General features: G+C 48.5%; 1 protein-coding gene across 1 annotated transcript in view; it reads right to left on the bottom strand.

Annotated features, from left to right (window-relative positions):
- The window catches only part of WNT9A (Wnt family member 9A), a 67,474-nt gene that overhangs the window by 12,587 nt on the left and 41,067 nt on the right, over positions 1–13,820 (bottom strand). Inside the window, exons 2-3 of the mRNA XM_025211646.1 lie at positions 12,679–12,938; positions 8,588–8,850 (exon numbers count right to left, since the gene is read on the bottom strand). Of these exons, the coding sequence (XP_025067431.1) occupies positions 8,588–8,850; positions 12,679–12,938 (523 nt within the window). The remainder of the gene's footprint in view (positions 1–8,587; positions 8,851–12,678; positions 12,939–13,820) is intronic.

The following is a 13,820-nucleotide window of genomic DNA, read 5'->3' as shown; positions in this document are numbered from 1 at the left end:
GAGAGTAAAGGTTTATCATCCATATTTTAGTAGATGAACAAGACAGTTTATAACGCATAAATATTAAAACCACTAGACAACTTCTCCGGTCCCACTTCCAACTCCACGGCTGATCAACAGCCAGAACTGCTCGCATGCAATAGTGATGGGCCACATGAGAGAGTGTGCAATCTCCCCCCTTTTCTTGTTTTTGATGAGCAAACCAGTCTTTGTTCAGCATTTACACTGCTAGTGTGCAACTGCAACATATCCTCAAATTTAAAAAACACCCCTCGTATGGGACTTAGGAAGACTCATGGGTGTTACAAGGCCATTACAGTAAAAATCCTAGATTACTTCCTCCCACCAGATGCCCTTCCTAGCTGCTGTCAGTGAAGACTCAGCTACTCAAGGACATGTTCTGCAAAAAACCATAGCTTACTGGTTTCCAAGAGAACAACGGTTGCCATAAACACTTCCTGCTGCCAAGAGAACAACGGTTGCCATAAACACTCCCTGCTGACTCAGTTCAGCTTATGTCTTTACCTATCCCTTTATTCCAGACGGCTCTGTTCCCTTCGTTTTTCTCCCCATTCCCAAGAGAAGCAGCTCCTGACCCACCTCCTTCTATCCATCAACACTAAGGGGCAACCAGTGGACCAAAACCTGCTGGTGGGATCTTGTAGTAGCGCTGGAGACTCCTTTCAGCGCTAAGGCTACAGAGCAGGGGACGAGCATCACAAGTCTGTGGTTTACTCTCAAGCAAGAGTAAACTTGGAAGGACTGCTTTTGAGGAAGACATAGAAAATGGATTAGAACAAGTTAAACTAGCACCTTCTACCATAACACTGTAGTCAAAGCAGTATGGATTTCAGCACAAAGTTAGCCAAGTCAACTAGAGGGGGCCCAAGTCAACTAGAGGGGGCCCAAGTCAACTAGAGGGGGCCCAAGTCAACTAGAGGGGGCCCAAGTCAACTAGAGGGGGCCCAAGTCCCACTTCAGAGTCTATCTGGACTTGCTGTAACTTTGTAGGCATCATCAGGGTGCAATGACATTAGAAATATTCTACTAGGACACTAGTTATACAAGGCTGAACGGTGGGTGAAAGGTACGGCGAGGAATAAACTGATGAATTCCCAACCTGGGCTAGTCGTGGGGATGTGGCACTAGGCTCCCTTTCAAAACAGCACAGTTATATAAAAGACAGATTTCAACTGGTCTCAAAAATACCAGAAAGACTCAGTCTTGAAAACACCAAGACATGCAGACAGGGGAAATGAAATTCAGGTGGGAATGCTGGATCATCTCGATTGCTCCCTGCTGCTGTGTGAACACAAGAGCTAAGTGGATTAAGGCAATACCGCAGGGCTTTGCTTCCACTAGGCTGACAGAGTCAAGGAGAGGGATCATAACAGAGCATCGCTATGCAACACATAATCCTCTCTCACAACAACAGACTGCGCTTGGTAGCAAACGAATGCCTAGTAATAATCAGTTTTGGATACACTGCGAATGTAATCCCGGAGCGTCTTGGCTGAAACACTGAGCACAAATTCCTGTTCATTCCCAACTGGGCAATCAGACCCTGCAGTGCTCCTAAGCCAATTCCTGGAATAGCCTGAACGCAAGCAGCGGTAGTCCAAGCTGGGCACCCAACCATGGGAATTCCTAGACCATACTATCACTCTCCCCAGCTCTGGACCGCGGCTCCCCAGAGTCTGGGCATTAAACCTCCTTTCCATCTCCTTTTGGGGCAAAGAAGTCAGCTGTACATTCAGAGCAGCCTACGCATTCCTCTCGACAGCAGGGCTTCTGCTCCAGACGGGCTCTTTAGAGAAACACTCCTCTTCAAATCTGACCCCTCTCCAATCCACCGGCACATACCTTCAGCTCGCATTTATTTGCTCATTGTCCCAAGTCAAGAATCGGTGGTCACCGTCATCCCCCCTGCCCAGTTTGCATGCTCCCTGGCCCCGAACCCAACTGGTCCCTCAACACCAATTGCTGCCATTAGCTGAAGCGTTACTTGAAATATGGACTGTTTCACAGGTTGCTATAGTAAACATTAGCCCCCTGCCAGAGATGTTTTAAAAGCAAGGCCTCTCTTTGGGTCAGTTTTAAGATCTGTTGGACACAGCCCCACCTGCGGAGGTGAGGGGCGAAGGCGCAGAAACATGTACAGCGTTGTAAGAACATGAACATTTGCAGTCGGAGAACAGACTGGGGGATTTCAGATGAGAGCAAAGAAAACTCTCCCCCTCCACCAACCCTCCAGAAGAACATAAAATAAATTCCTATTCAACGTAATGAGAGACTTGAAAGACTGTAAGCCTGCTTTAAAGCTAGGTTTTCCAGGCCAACTTCAGCTTCAGGTTTTTACCTGAATCAGTTAACATTTGTAAAGCTCTGCTGAGGATGAAAAGTGCAGTGTAAAAAAAACAAAATACAAATTCCTCATGGGCTATTAGAGACAGGTTCATGTTCGGGAAGCCGTTTGCAAGACCCAATTGGGAGCTAACCAAAACAACTGGATTTTGCATTTTTCTACCTGCAGACAAATCGCAGGCACAAATCCCATTTTTTTGCCTTGAGACACCCAGCTCAGTAAGCAAATGGGGAAGAGTGCAGGCATAAAAAAATAGCGGGATGGTTTCAAGGACAGGTTGCCGAGAGTATACCCTTAAACAAAAGGGCCTGATGCTGCATGCATCTACACAAGACATGCAAAGTGCAGTACACCAATTCTCCCATGCATTGGCACATCATAGCAAAAGCCGTGCTAATGCATGGTAGAATTAGTCTACTGCACATTAACATCCCATAAAAAACATGAGCCGGTGCTACTGTGCAGTAGCACCGATTACAGCGCATTAAGTTAGTACCTGTAATACCAGGTACTAAACTAGAACAAGTTAACTAGCACCTTCTACCACACCACTGTAGTCAATGTAATAACAGGTACTAAACCTAATGTGCCCTAATTACGGCACGTGTAGACGTGCCACGGTGAGCCACATCTCCTACTACGTACGTCGGCTGCATGGGAGAGGAACAAGGGAGAACAGGATTTGACTGGCCAAAGGGAACAATTAGATATGTGGAAAGGGGTTGGTTTTTAAGGCATCTGCCTGACAGCTCTGGAGACTGAAATCCTATTTTATACCAAGAATAATTAGAGGGGATAAAGAGCACTGCGGTCCCTGCACTTCGATCCTCTCCTCCCACAACTGGTACAAGTCCCTGCTCTTCCACTAACCTCCTGCACGACTCACCTGCAAGACGCGGAGAAGAGTACTTCCCCCGTTAGAGATGGAGACGCTCGGATACCAATGCTAGGAACCGTATCAAGCAACACCGATAGATCCTGACAGGCCTGAAAGTTGTCTGATGCCTCGGCTAAAAGAAGGGGCGGCATTCGGTTTTCAAGCTTCCTGCCAACACCGCCTCCGAAGCGAGAATTAAGGAACAGCAAGGCAGTCCCGAGCCAGCCATGCAGTTGGCGGTCTCCAGCCTCACTCCAGCTTATTCCCCAGGGGCTTGACAGTAGCTAGATGGGGCTAACAGTCATTACCAAGTGAGGCCCAATATTGCCTTTGGGTTTAGAAATGAAAAAAAAAACCCCAAAAACTGTGTACCCCACCAACAATCCCTCCAGAAAAGCCAGGATCGCTCTCCTGCTCCTCGTGCTACAAGCATTCGCTTGAAGAACCGCAGAGGCAGACCTGGAATAAGAGGGATTCATTTTTATGGCCGAGTGGCACATGATTTCTGTAGGTCAAACAGCCCCAGTTCAGCTTCCAGGTTGCTTGAAAACAGTTGGGGGGTATGCAATGTGAGAGTATTGCATTTTGAAGAATGCCCTGTGTTTCAAAGGGAGAGCAAGAGACTTTTTCAGGGGAAATATCCTGATTTCTGTTTTCTTTCTGCACCCCTGCTAGAAGAGGCAGGTATTCTGCATTTCACGGTCTCGTCTCCTTCGGTCTTATCCCCTCCAGGAGGGGAAGGGGGGGGAAGGAATGGGAACATGACATTTCTTCCTGGATAACCGCATCCCCTTTCATAGTGCCCCTCAGATTTGTAAGACATGCTTGACCAGACATGCCTCGGGAAAAGGTCAGCCCTTCTAGGATTAAGGAACTTAGCAACGCTCTGGAGAGGTAGTAGGGAAGTCATGTTTAATGATACTTTGCTGAGAAACATGGGTGAATTTAATTAAAACATCACTTACTGCAGCCCGGTGGAACTAATTGAGTGCTCTAATATTCTGACTTTTCATTAATGGGTTACAAAAGAGGGCCGCGATTGTGGGCTTGAGGGGGAAGGACATGGCGGTGGGGGGGGAAAGAGGGTGTTGGAAGAGAGTCTGGCCTTGCTATTTAATATAACTGAGGAACTTGCACTTAATTGTCGGCGAGGGAGCTTTACTGGGTCAACTTCCAACCCCCGCTGAAAGAATAGCTGAATGAGCTGCGGCAGATTTGGCAGAGGACGGGAAATTGCTTTTTTAATAAGTGGTCTATTCAGAGCTCATGCCTTGCAATAAAGAGGAGGCCGGAGAAGTCCTCAGCCTAATTACCTCATCTTCACACCAGACAAGCTTGCCCTTTCATGAGCGGCTGAGGTCATATCGAAAGCGCTTAGCGAGCCATCACGGGCACAACCGGGTCAGCGATCATTTCAGTGTTTGGGGCAAAGTTGCATCAACCCATGGGTGGGGGGAGACAAAATAAGGGGTGGAAGACTAAATAAAATTAGAGACTTCTAGCATGGAAAGATGCTCAAGCTAGGAAACCCTCTTTTGGAGAGGGACCAGCCAGAAACAGATCACTTGTGAGCCTCGTGAACCTATAGAGAAGTTGCCTTGTTGACCGGATGCTGCCAACTTGGCCAATGAAGCCTTGCCCCAACTCTGCTGGATCTCAGGGGACCCATCACATGTTCTGCTAGGCTGGGAGTAATGCTTCCTGACTTGTGAACATTGATTAAACGTGCTATGCTTTAAATGGGATACCCCTTGAACCTATGCTCTTTGGGGGAGACACCGGTGCTAAGCAAAGCTATTGGGGAAGGGAGTCTCCCCTTGGCTGTGCTTGGACCACCCCAAGGAAGGTTTTATAGGGCATCTACACCAGTTATTCAATAAATTGATGTCATACAATGAATGCAATCCTCTTCCCCAAGCATGGACAAGTGTTTCAAGTTAAAAAACAGGGTGGTACTTTGGTTAGTGTGAACAGGAAACCTAGGTTTAAGCTCCTCCTCTGCCAAAGGCTGCTTGTGTGACCTCTGTCAAGTCACTTAAGTGGTTTATACAACAGCTTCTCCCCTCCAAGATGGTAATAACAGCCCTCATGGGGATGATGGTACCATATGAACGTATAGCTATAAGGGATCTCAGGAGATCTCAACTGTTCCTCTGATCAAGGCACGATCATACTTGACCCCAACGAAATGCTGGCCTAATTAGGGATGGAGATTCAACCGCCTCTCTGGGTAGCCCATTCCCATCTTGACAACCCACGTAGTGAGGTACTTCTTCCTAATCTCCAGCCTCCATTTCCTCTGCTGCAGCTTGAGGCCATTGCTCCTAGTCCTGTCCACTGCAGCTACAAAAAGCAGCCCCATCTCCATCCCCTCTATAAGTCACCCTTCAGGTGTTGGAAGACTGAGCAGATATTATCAAATCCCTCTGGTCTTTTCTTCTCCAGAGAAAAATAACCCTAGTCCCTTCAGCCTTTCCTCAAGTCATGCTTTCCAGGCCTCTAATCATGTGTTGCTCTCTGCTGGACCCCCTCCAGTCTGTCCAACTCCTCCGTGACACGTAGGAAGGATGCTGTTGGCTTCTTTTGCAACCAGTACACAAGCTTTAAGCACTTCATGACAGTAAGACTAGATAAAATCTTTACAGTGGCATTTAAAGAATGGTCTATTGTAGTTTTGATTAATTTTTGACCAACAAAAGATGGGCCTTTCCATTCTTACGTCCCTATGTTAACTTTTTAATGTGGACCAGTAAGTCAAGACACGCTACATGTTGGCCTCCTTAGTTAATTCACTTTAATTAAAATTGGGACTCGAATGAGTTTTACAGCAGCCCTCTCTCAGACCTTTCAAATTAGCTTTTCATGCTACGGCACAGGTGGATGGTTTTGCAGTGCACAGAAGGAGGATTAATCAATGCCTAGCTTCTCCTGGTGTGGAGAGGAGAAAACAGGCCCAGTGTTCGAGCTGAACTGAACTGAACTGGTTACCCCCTCCCCTGTCACCTTCACTAAAAGCAATGCTAACAGGTGAAGAGCTCTGGATGGATCAATAAAAATGCAGGTTCTGATACTTCCCTCAACAAGCACAGCAATGGATATGAGCCCTATGACGGGCATGATTTTATCTGTACAGAAAGCAAGGACTTCAAGGAAAAGATAAGCATAGACCGAATAAGGAACGTTCTTTGTAATCAAAGCACAACTAATATAAAAGCCAAAGCCAATTACATTTAAACTTTTCATGCATGCAAAGGTCCCAAACTTTATCAGTTTAGATATGCTCTTACACAAGGCAGGTTTTGCAGGGCCTGGTCAGCCAATGTGGACAAAGATAGACTGAGCCAGATAGCAAGGGACCTGGCTCATTTCTCCCACCCACATATGAAGAGCGTGCTAGCCAGATGGGTTGATCCCAGGGTTACCTCCATCCTTGGGATTTTGAGAGCAGGTCAGACGCATGCTCTTCTGGAATAGTTTAGACAGGGATGACTGCCTCAAGCACAAGGCTGAACCAGACAACTCACTGAGGACTTTTCCAGTCCTCTGTTTCTATGATCCTATTTCATGATGGTTTGCCACCCTGGTGACACATGAAACACTCAAGCATACATACTTCAGATAGGTCTCTCTTCCTGGTGGCAAACCCCTGTTCTAAAGGATGCAGACATTGCACTGCAAAAGGTAGTCATGAAATAGCAGAGCTGGACAGTCGCATCCATTAAGTGCCTTCTATAAGATGCACCACTTGATTCTCCATGATTTGGCAAAGCATATTCAATACACTAGTATCTAAAGACTCCCATGCACTATGCAGCCAATGCATTTAGAACAAGAAGGTCCCTGGTCCCAGTCCTAGCTCAGGCTATAATACCCTAAAAGCTAGTGCGTATTTTTGAGATTAAAATCCATTGATGGATCATTTAAGCAGTCCTGCTCTCAGTAACTCAGGCCTATAGCTACAGGGATGAATGTATCCGAAAGCCAGCATATTATAACTTGGGAAACGAATGGATGGGAGAGAAAGGGCAGTTGCGAAGGGCTCTGGCATGGGGTCTTCACATGCATGGCTTAAAACAGAGCCAGACACTTATTCTGTATCTGCAGAGTGCCAGTGCCTCACGAGACCTCCCTTTCACCCATTTGCAGAAAAGGAGTATGCACGGAGCTGTGCCAGGTAATGCAGACAGACTCCTTGAACCTGGAGGCTTACAGAGAATGGATTTGTGCTGGCGTCTCGGAAATAACCAACACCGTGGGCAAGGGTTTGACGTGATGATTTTAGGGATATCTTCAGTTAACATCTGCCTACAAAACAGCAGACGGGTCTCAAAGGACTGGAAGGGGCCTCCTGGGGCAAGGCTCCAGATTTTTTTTTTTTCTTCCTTTTTTAAATGAAGGACAGGGAGATGGCAGGCACGGCCTCGCAGTTCTGCAGCTTGCAGTTGCAACACTGAGGGGCAACGGTGCCTTATTTAGTTCTGCTAGAACGACACAGCTGAGCAACAAAGACTAAAATCACAATACAAAATACAACCCCCCGCTCTCGGGCTGCTGCTTTGTGCACAACCCAAGGGAAGGGCTGCACCGCAGACTTCAGCTGCTCAGGGTCTGAAGTGTGTCCTTTCCATCTTGGGTGCAGGAGTGCTAGCAGCTATCCTCAGCGATCAGCTAAACCCCATGCTTTTTTTCACTCTGAACTAGGACAGTGGGGTGCTGTGCTCGTACGTGCCGACAGGCAAAAGACAGGCACGAACAGATCACCTTGCTCTGTCGCATGTATGAAAAAATGAACCGTTCCTCATGCAAACAGAGTCGGCGGCAGCGATTCCTAGAATGCAACCGGCCCGGCAGCATCAGACCGGGAAACTGGAGCCCCAGGTCCTAAAAATCGCAGCCCAGCCCTTATATCCAATCACACGGACAATAACAAGGATTAAATACTATTTATAGGCTTACAGTATGTCCTAGTTCTAGGTTTGCACAGTGAAACGCTGATCCGAGGCACCTGCGCCAGCCAATCTGAGTGGTTTTAGTGCAGGGCAAGTGAGGAGTGCCAAACAAAGCAGAGAGCTGAAGGTGGAAAGCTTCCCTTCAGAGCTCTGGATAAAAGCCCTGCCCTTTCTCATCTCACACACCATGGCAAAAAATCCCACAGCGAAGGAGGCGTGTTTGAGTCACGGAGGACAGGAGGAGGAAGAAGGAAGGGACACCTGGACGTCACCCTCTCAGAGTCAGACCAAGCTCCAGATAGATGAAAAGCAAAGCAAAATTCAGCCGTGACACCCCCTGCCACTACACACCCTACTGACACGGGGCCCGAAGTCCATCTAGGACCAGGGACTCACCTTCATGCCCACGAGGTTGTTGTGAAAGTCCACCCTGGCTCGCAGGTCCTTGATGGATTTCTTCCCCAGAAACTCCTTGACGAACTTATTGCTGTACTTGAGGTTGTCGCCACAGCCGCCCCACTGCCAGGCCTCCCTGTTCTCCAGGTCAGGGGCTTCATCGCAGGTGCAACGCTCCATACGCCCAGCGCTGCAGGCTTTGGCCATGGCATGGGTGAGCCCTGCTGAGGAAATGGCATAGAGGAAGGCTGTTTCCTTAAAACCTAGGAGAGAGCCAAAAGGACACCATTACCTGGGGCTCAGCAAAACAAGTTGTACTCTATGTGCGGGCTACACTGCAACGAGCAGCTGAACTGGAAGGAACAAGTTGTGCCAAAACCGCCTGTTGAACTCTGTGGGATGACGTAGTAGAGAATGCAATGAAGGGAACCTCATTCCCTTGGCAGGGCAGCAGTAAGCTGAAGCTCTCCACAAGTATGTGGCAAGGTCTGTGGGGCTGATCGAGGGGAAAAAGTGGTCCCAGTGGTGTGCGTGGATCTGCCAAGACCATCCTGCTTCCAATCGAGCAGAGTGCTACCTTCATCTCAGAGATGAGGCCAGCCAGGACTTCAAAGCCACCACCGACGGGTGTACTACAGCCTCGAGCAGCTAAAGGGTTACAAAGGAGGGGAAAAAAAACCCCCAAAGATGCCTGCTCCAGAAGCATGAAGTCTTGATGGCCAGTGCTGAAGAAAACTAAGCAAGCCAGGCTGAGCAAAACAATGTGCAAAAACAGGCGGTTAACTGCATCCTCTGGAAACCTCAAATTTACCAAGCTAATTCTCTCTCTCACACACACACATGTGAGACTGAGACCATTTCCACTTTATTGGAAAATAAACCGAAGCAAAAGCTAGAGTGGTTTGCATTAAGGTTATACAAGGAGCCAATGATGGAGCAATTCCTGCACGGTTGTGTAGTTGAGATCAGATTCCAGTCTGGACTTCACTCGAGAAACACCCCCAGGCCCAAAGTCACGCAAGCCAATTGCGATAGGGGTGGATGCATCTGTAAAGCCAGTCCACCGCCCCAGATTACACCAAACTGTTGCAAGACCATTCCTGGAACCGCTACTGGGACGGTTCATGCCGAGTGATCACAGGGCACTGCACCGTCCTGATTATTGTTCCAGCATCATCGTGTTGCTTTCTGGCACCTGGCACTAAAAATGAGATGGGCGAGACAGGCTGGACATCGCTCTGCATGGCCTCCAAAAGGTGAGGCCAAGGTCTGAGCAGGGAGAATTTCCCCCCCTGCTACCAATTCAGGAAACACCTACTGAAAACTGCATCCTTCACTCGAAGCACGGCAGTGGCAGGGGTAGTCGCTGGATGATCTTAGTACCAGCCCAGCCCCAGCATGGGTATATTCTGAATATCCAATACCCAAGGGGGGCATGGCTACAGGCATCTGACACCCTATCCCACATAAGGGGCCATACAACCCCATTACCCGTCATCTCACAGTGGCCAATTTAACCCATTGCAGGTGCAGGCTCCATCAGATCACGGCAGGGGCGTCTGGCTGCTGCCAAGAGAACACAATTTGCTGGACACCTGACAGAAGGTAACATAGAAATGGGTTCAACTCCACACTGGCTCATAACATCTGCTCCGCACCAGAAGGCAGGAAGGATTTAAGGGAATGATCTGGTTCATCTGGGATCACCGAGTACAAGAGGCACGGTTGCTCTTTTTGGCCTCACAAGAGAGCCTTTTTCCAGGGTTATCCTGTACTTCCATGCCTGTCTTTTCATTGTGTATGCAGAATACAAGCTTTGCATATAGGAAATTAATTTTGGGGGGAATGATCATTTGTCTAGGCTATGCCAGGTGCTAACCAGACTGCGTGGGTACCACTGCCCTCCCCTGGACAGATGTCAGAACTGCTCCACTATGCATCATGGGCTCTGTACTGCTCCAAGCGATGCTCCAGGGCTCTTGGAATAGGATGGCCCAGTCTTGTCGCTGTCCCCAAAAAAAGGAAGGAAGTACGTTCTGTGGTTAGAGATCCCAAAGGAAAAACGTCACTTACGAGCAATGCCAAAACCAGCTATCAATTGACCTGTTAAGAAAGCAACCATCGTTTTCTCCTTGGTCTCATCAATAAGATGCTGAATACCTTCTGCACGCGACAAGCCCAGCATTAAAAATAATAATAATACAAACAGACATGCATCAAAGGCTGCATGGTCAGAGATGCATGTGGAGAGAATGGATCCACTCTGGTGGCATGCTGCCACTACAGGGCTTTGGTGGCAAAATGCATTTGTTCAAGTATTAAAAAAAAAAAAAAAAAAAAAAATAATAATACCAGGAACTTGTTCTCTCTGTAGAGGATTTCATAACCACCCCACTAGATATAAAAAGCTTATTCTGCTCTTCTCCATCCTTCATTCCCCATGCCCATCAACCAAGGTATCAACTCGCTCGCAGGCAGCTCACACGTTTCACCCAAGTTCATGTGACATTTGGCTCTGGCCAGAATTAAAGCCATCTCCATGGTGCACTATTTGATTGCACCGAGATATTTTGTAACAAGATAATGAGCTCTAAATCAATGCAGGCATTCTAACCTCAGGTGCCTAGGGAGCCTGCCATCCAGAGCTATCCAGTTTCAGCCATTTCCAGAATCACATGCAAGTCTCCAAAGAGGGAATCCAAAGAGAATAATAAATCCTTTAACTGCACATTTGTTATTTTAAGAAATGGACCACTTAACTGGAAGTTGCAACCCAGCGATCGAGCAGTTTTCTGGTGACTGAACATAAAGGTACAGAGGAAGAGTGGGGGGGTGGAAAAAAAAAAGGAGGCAAGTCAGCTGCTCTCCTCCTGGAAAGGGCATGCTAAGTCTTAAAGGATGAAAAAAAACACACTCCAGCTTGCCGGGGTTTTAACTACAGCAGGCACGTGCCCCTTTGCCCCGAGGCACAGCTTGCTGCAATGCCGAGACAGGAACCAGCAACTCCCCGTGCGGAGGAGTGAAAGATTCAAGGGGAGTGTGTTGTGCTAGAGGCACATCTGCAAGATTAACAGCGTCTGTGAAGGGTACAGACGAGCGCGGAGAAATAAAACATGGAACAATGAGACAGCGGGCAGACTACTGCAGCCTTTGGCGGGGTCATTTATTACACGGTGCCTTTTCTTGCAGAAGCAGATAATGCATTCTGCCTTGTCACCGGGACCTGGATATAGTACAAGCTACCCATCCGGACAGCTCTCCGCCTGAAGGAGCAGACTGTGATCTCTGGGTGTCAGTATGAGAAAGCCCATTAGTCAGGGGTACCTCTGGCCGGCAGACTGTATTATGGGTCCAAGCTGAACTGTGCAGACTTCCTTTGCTCCCTACCATCACTGACACCGCATCAGTTTAGACAGCTGTGCGTGACTAATTTTGTGCTGGAGGAAGCTTACCGGAAGAGAAGTATGGACTAACAGTTGGAGCAGAGTCACAAGTTAAGACTCCTAAGCTTCAACTCCCAATTGTGTGGCCTTTCACTCACCCATTTTACAGGCAAGCAAATTGAAGCACCAGAGGGAGTAAACGCAACCAACCGCTTCTATAGCTTCCTGGGTGGTAGAGAGTTTAGAAAGCATGGGTTTGGCTTTCCCCACTCTTCACCCAGAAAAAACCCCCTCAGATTACGATAATTTTCGACTAGAAACACTAGAACTCGGGTTAGGTTAGCTTCACTTGTGAAGCGACGCAGGGATGGACTTGGTTTCCTCCCTTCCTACAAGGTAGATTAACTCCCAGTGAACTATCTCCCTCGTTGTGCAGCAGCAGGGCACCGGCAGTGCCCTCGTCTCCCTTGCTCCGAGCAATACAGAGCATGCAACGGTATTCCTCATTGCAGGAAAGGGTTTGAAATGAAGACTCCTTTGGTGACAACGGCCTGTTAACACAGGGGACTAGAGGCAGCGACTCAGAAGGCTGCTTTCGGTCAACTCTGATGATTTAGCATGAAATCATTGATAACTCTTTGCATTGATAACTCTTTGCAACTCAACCTACCAGTCCGTGGCCGTAGGCCCCCGATGCCCTGGGCTTACCTCTCTTCAGCAGGCTGGCCCTGTAGCGCCCCTCGAGCGTGCAGTTCCACCGTTCGAAGCGGAACTGGTACTGGCACTCCAGGGCACTCATGCTGATGGCCTCCACGAGGGTCTCGGCCACCCCAGGGTCCCGCCGACACATCCTGCGCTGCTTTTTCTCCAGCTTCAGGCGGTCGCACACTTTGTAGTGGGCCTTGACGGCAGCTTCCTCCATTTCTGAGGTCAGAGGGAGGATGGTCAGGGGTTCATTCCCAGTCAGCCTGCAAAAGGAATAGGGCATGGGGGGGAAAAGGGGAAGAAAGGAGAGATCTAGTCAGCGCAAGCAAAGTGGCTATCCCCATTCACACGTTCTACCACATCAAGCTGATGCCAAAAGCAGAGATCTGGGGAGCTTTTCTGCATAGGGAACAACCCAGGATATATACAGCTCCCTATATCTATTGCTTAACCCAGGACTTCATAAACCACAGCCTCAGGCAACACTGCCAAGAGACTTCGGTTAGAAAGAAATGAACTTGGGGGGGCGGAAGACCTAGAAATATTTGGAAGCTTTAGAGAAATACGTGTCCCACCCCCCCCTTCCCCTCTCCAGCCTCCTCCAAAACACAAGGTCCTTGACTCGTACAATGTGCAATAAGAGCAGCCAGCATACTGTTCCTGGTGTCGAGTGACGGGCTGCTGGACACCACCCAGGCTGGCATCGGCCCCAGGGAGTAAAGAAGCGGCAAGGAACATCTGCTGGAGGCATGAGCCGTTCGTTGGCTCCGCTGCCCGTACCCCACTCTCCTGGCTCTGCCCTCTTCCGGCCAGGTGCCAGTGCAGTCAGTCAATGGGAATCACTATATAGGGTTTCGAGGGACCTGAAGATACATTTCCCCAGCCAAAAAGGAAGAATTGCTCAAGCCAGAATTCAAAACATGCTGGAACATTTCAGCCCTGGGCGGACGCGCGCAGAGCCAGTGCGGGGCTGGGCGTGCGGCGTCTCCAAGATGCACACTTGGCAGCTTTCAGCGCTTGCAGAGACTGCCTGCAGGTCACAGAAAAAAAGGTGCAGGGTGCAGGATGGAGAAGAGGGAGGAAAAAATAAATAAATAAGAAGCCCCCTTCTTTTCCCTTTTTTTTAAATGAAACACTAGTCAGGT

The sequence above is a fragment of the Alligator sinensis genome, unplaced genomic scaffold, assembly GCF_000455745.1.
Source record: "Alligator sinensis unplaced genomic scaffold, ASM45574v1 scaffold1398_1, whole genome shotgun sequence".
NCBI lineage: Eukaryota > Metazoa > Chordata > Crocodylia > Alligatoridae > Alligator > Alligator sinensis.
This window is presented reverse-complemented; position numbering and strand designations above follow the sequence as displayed.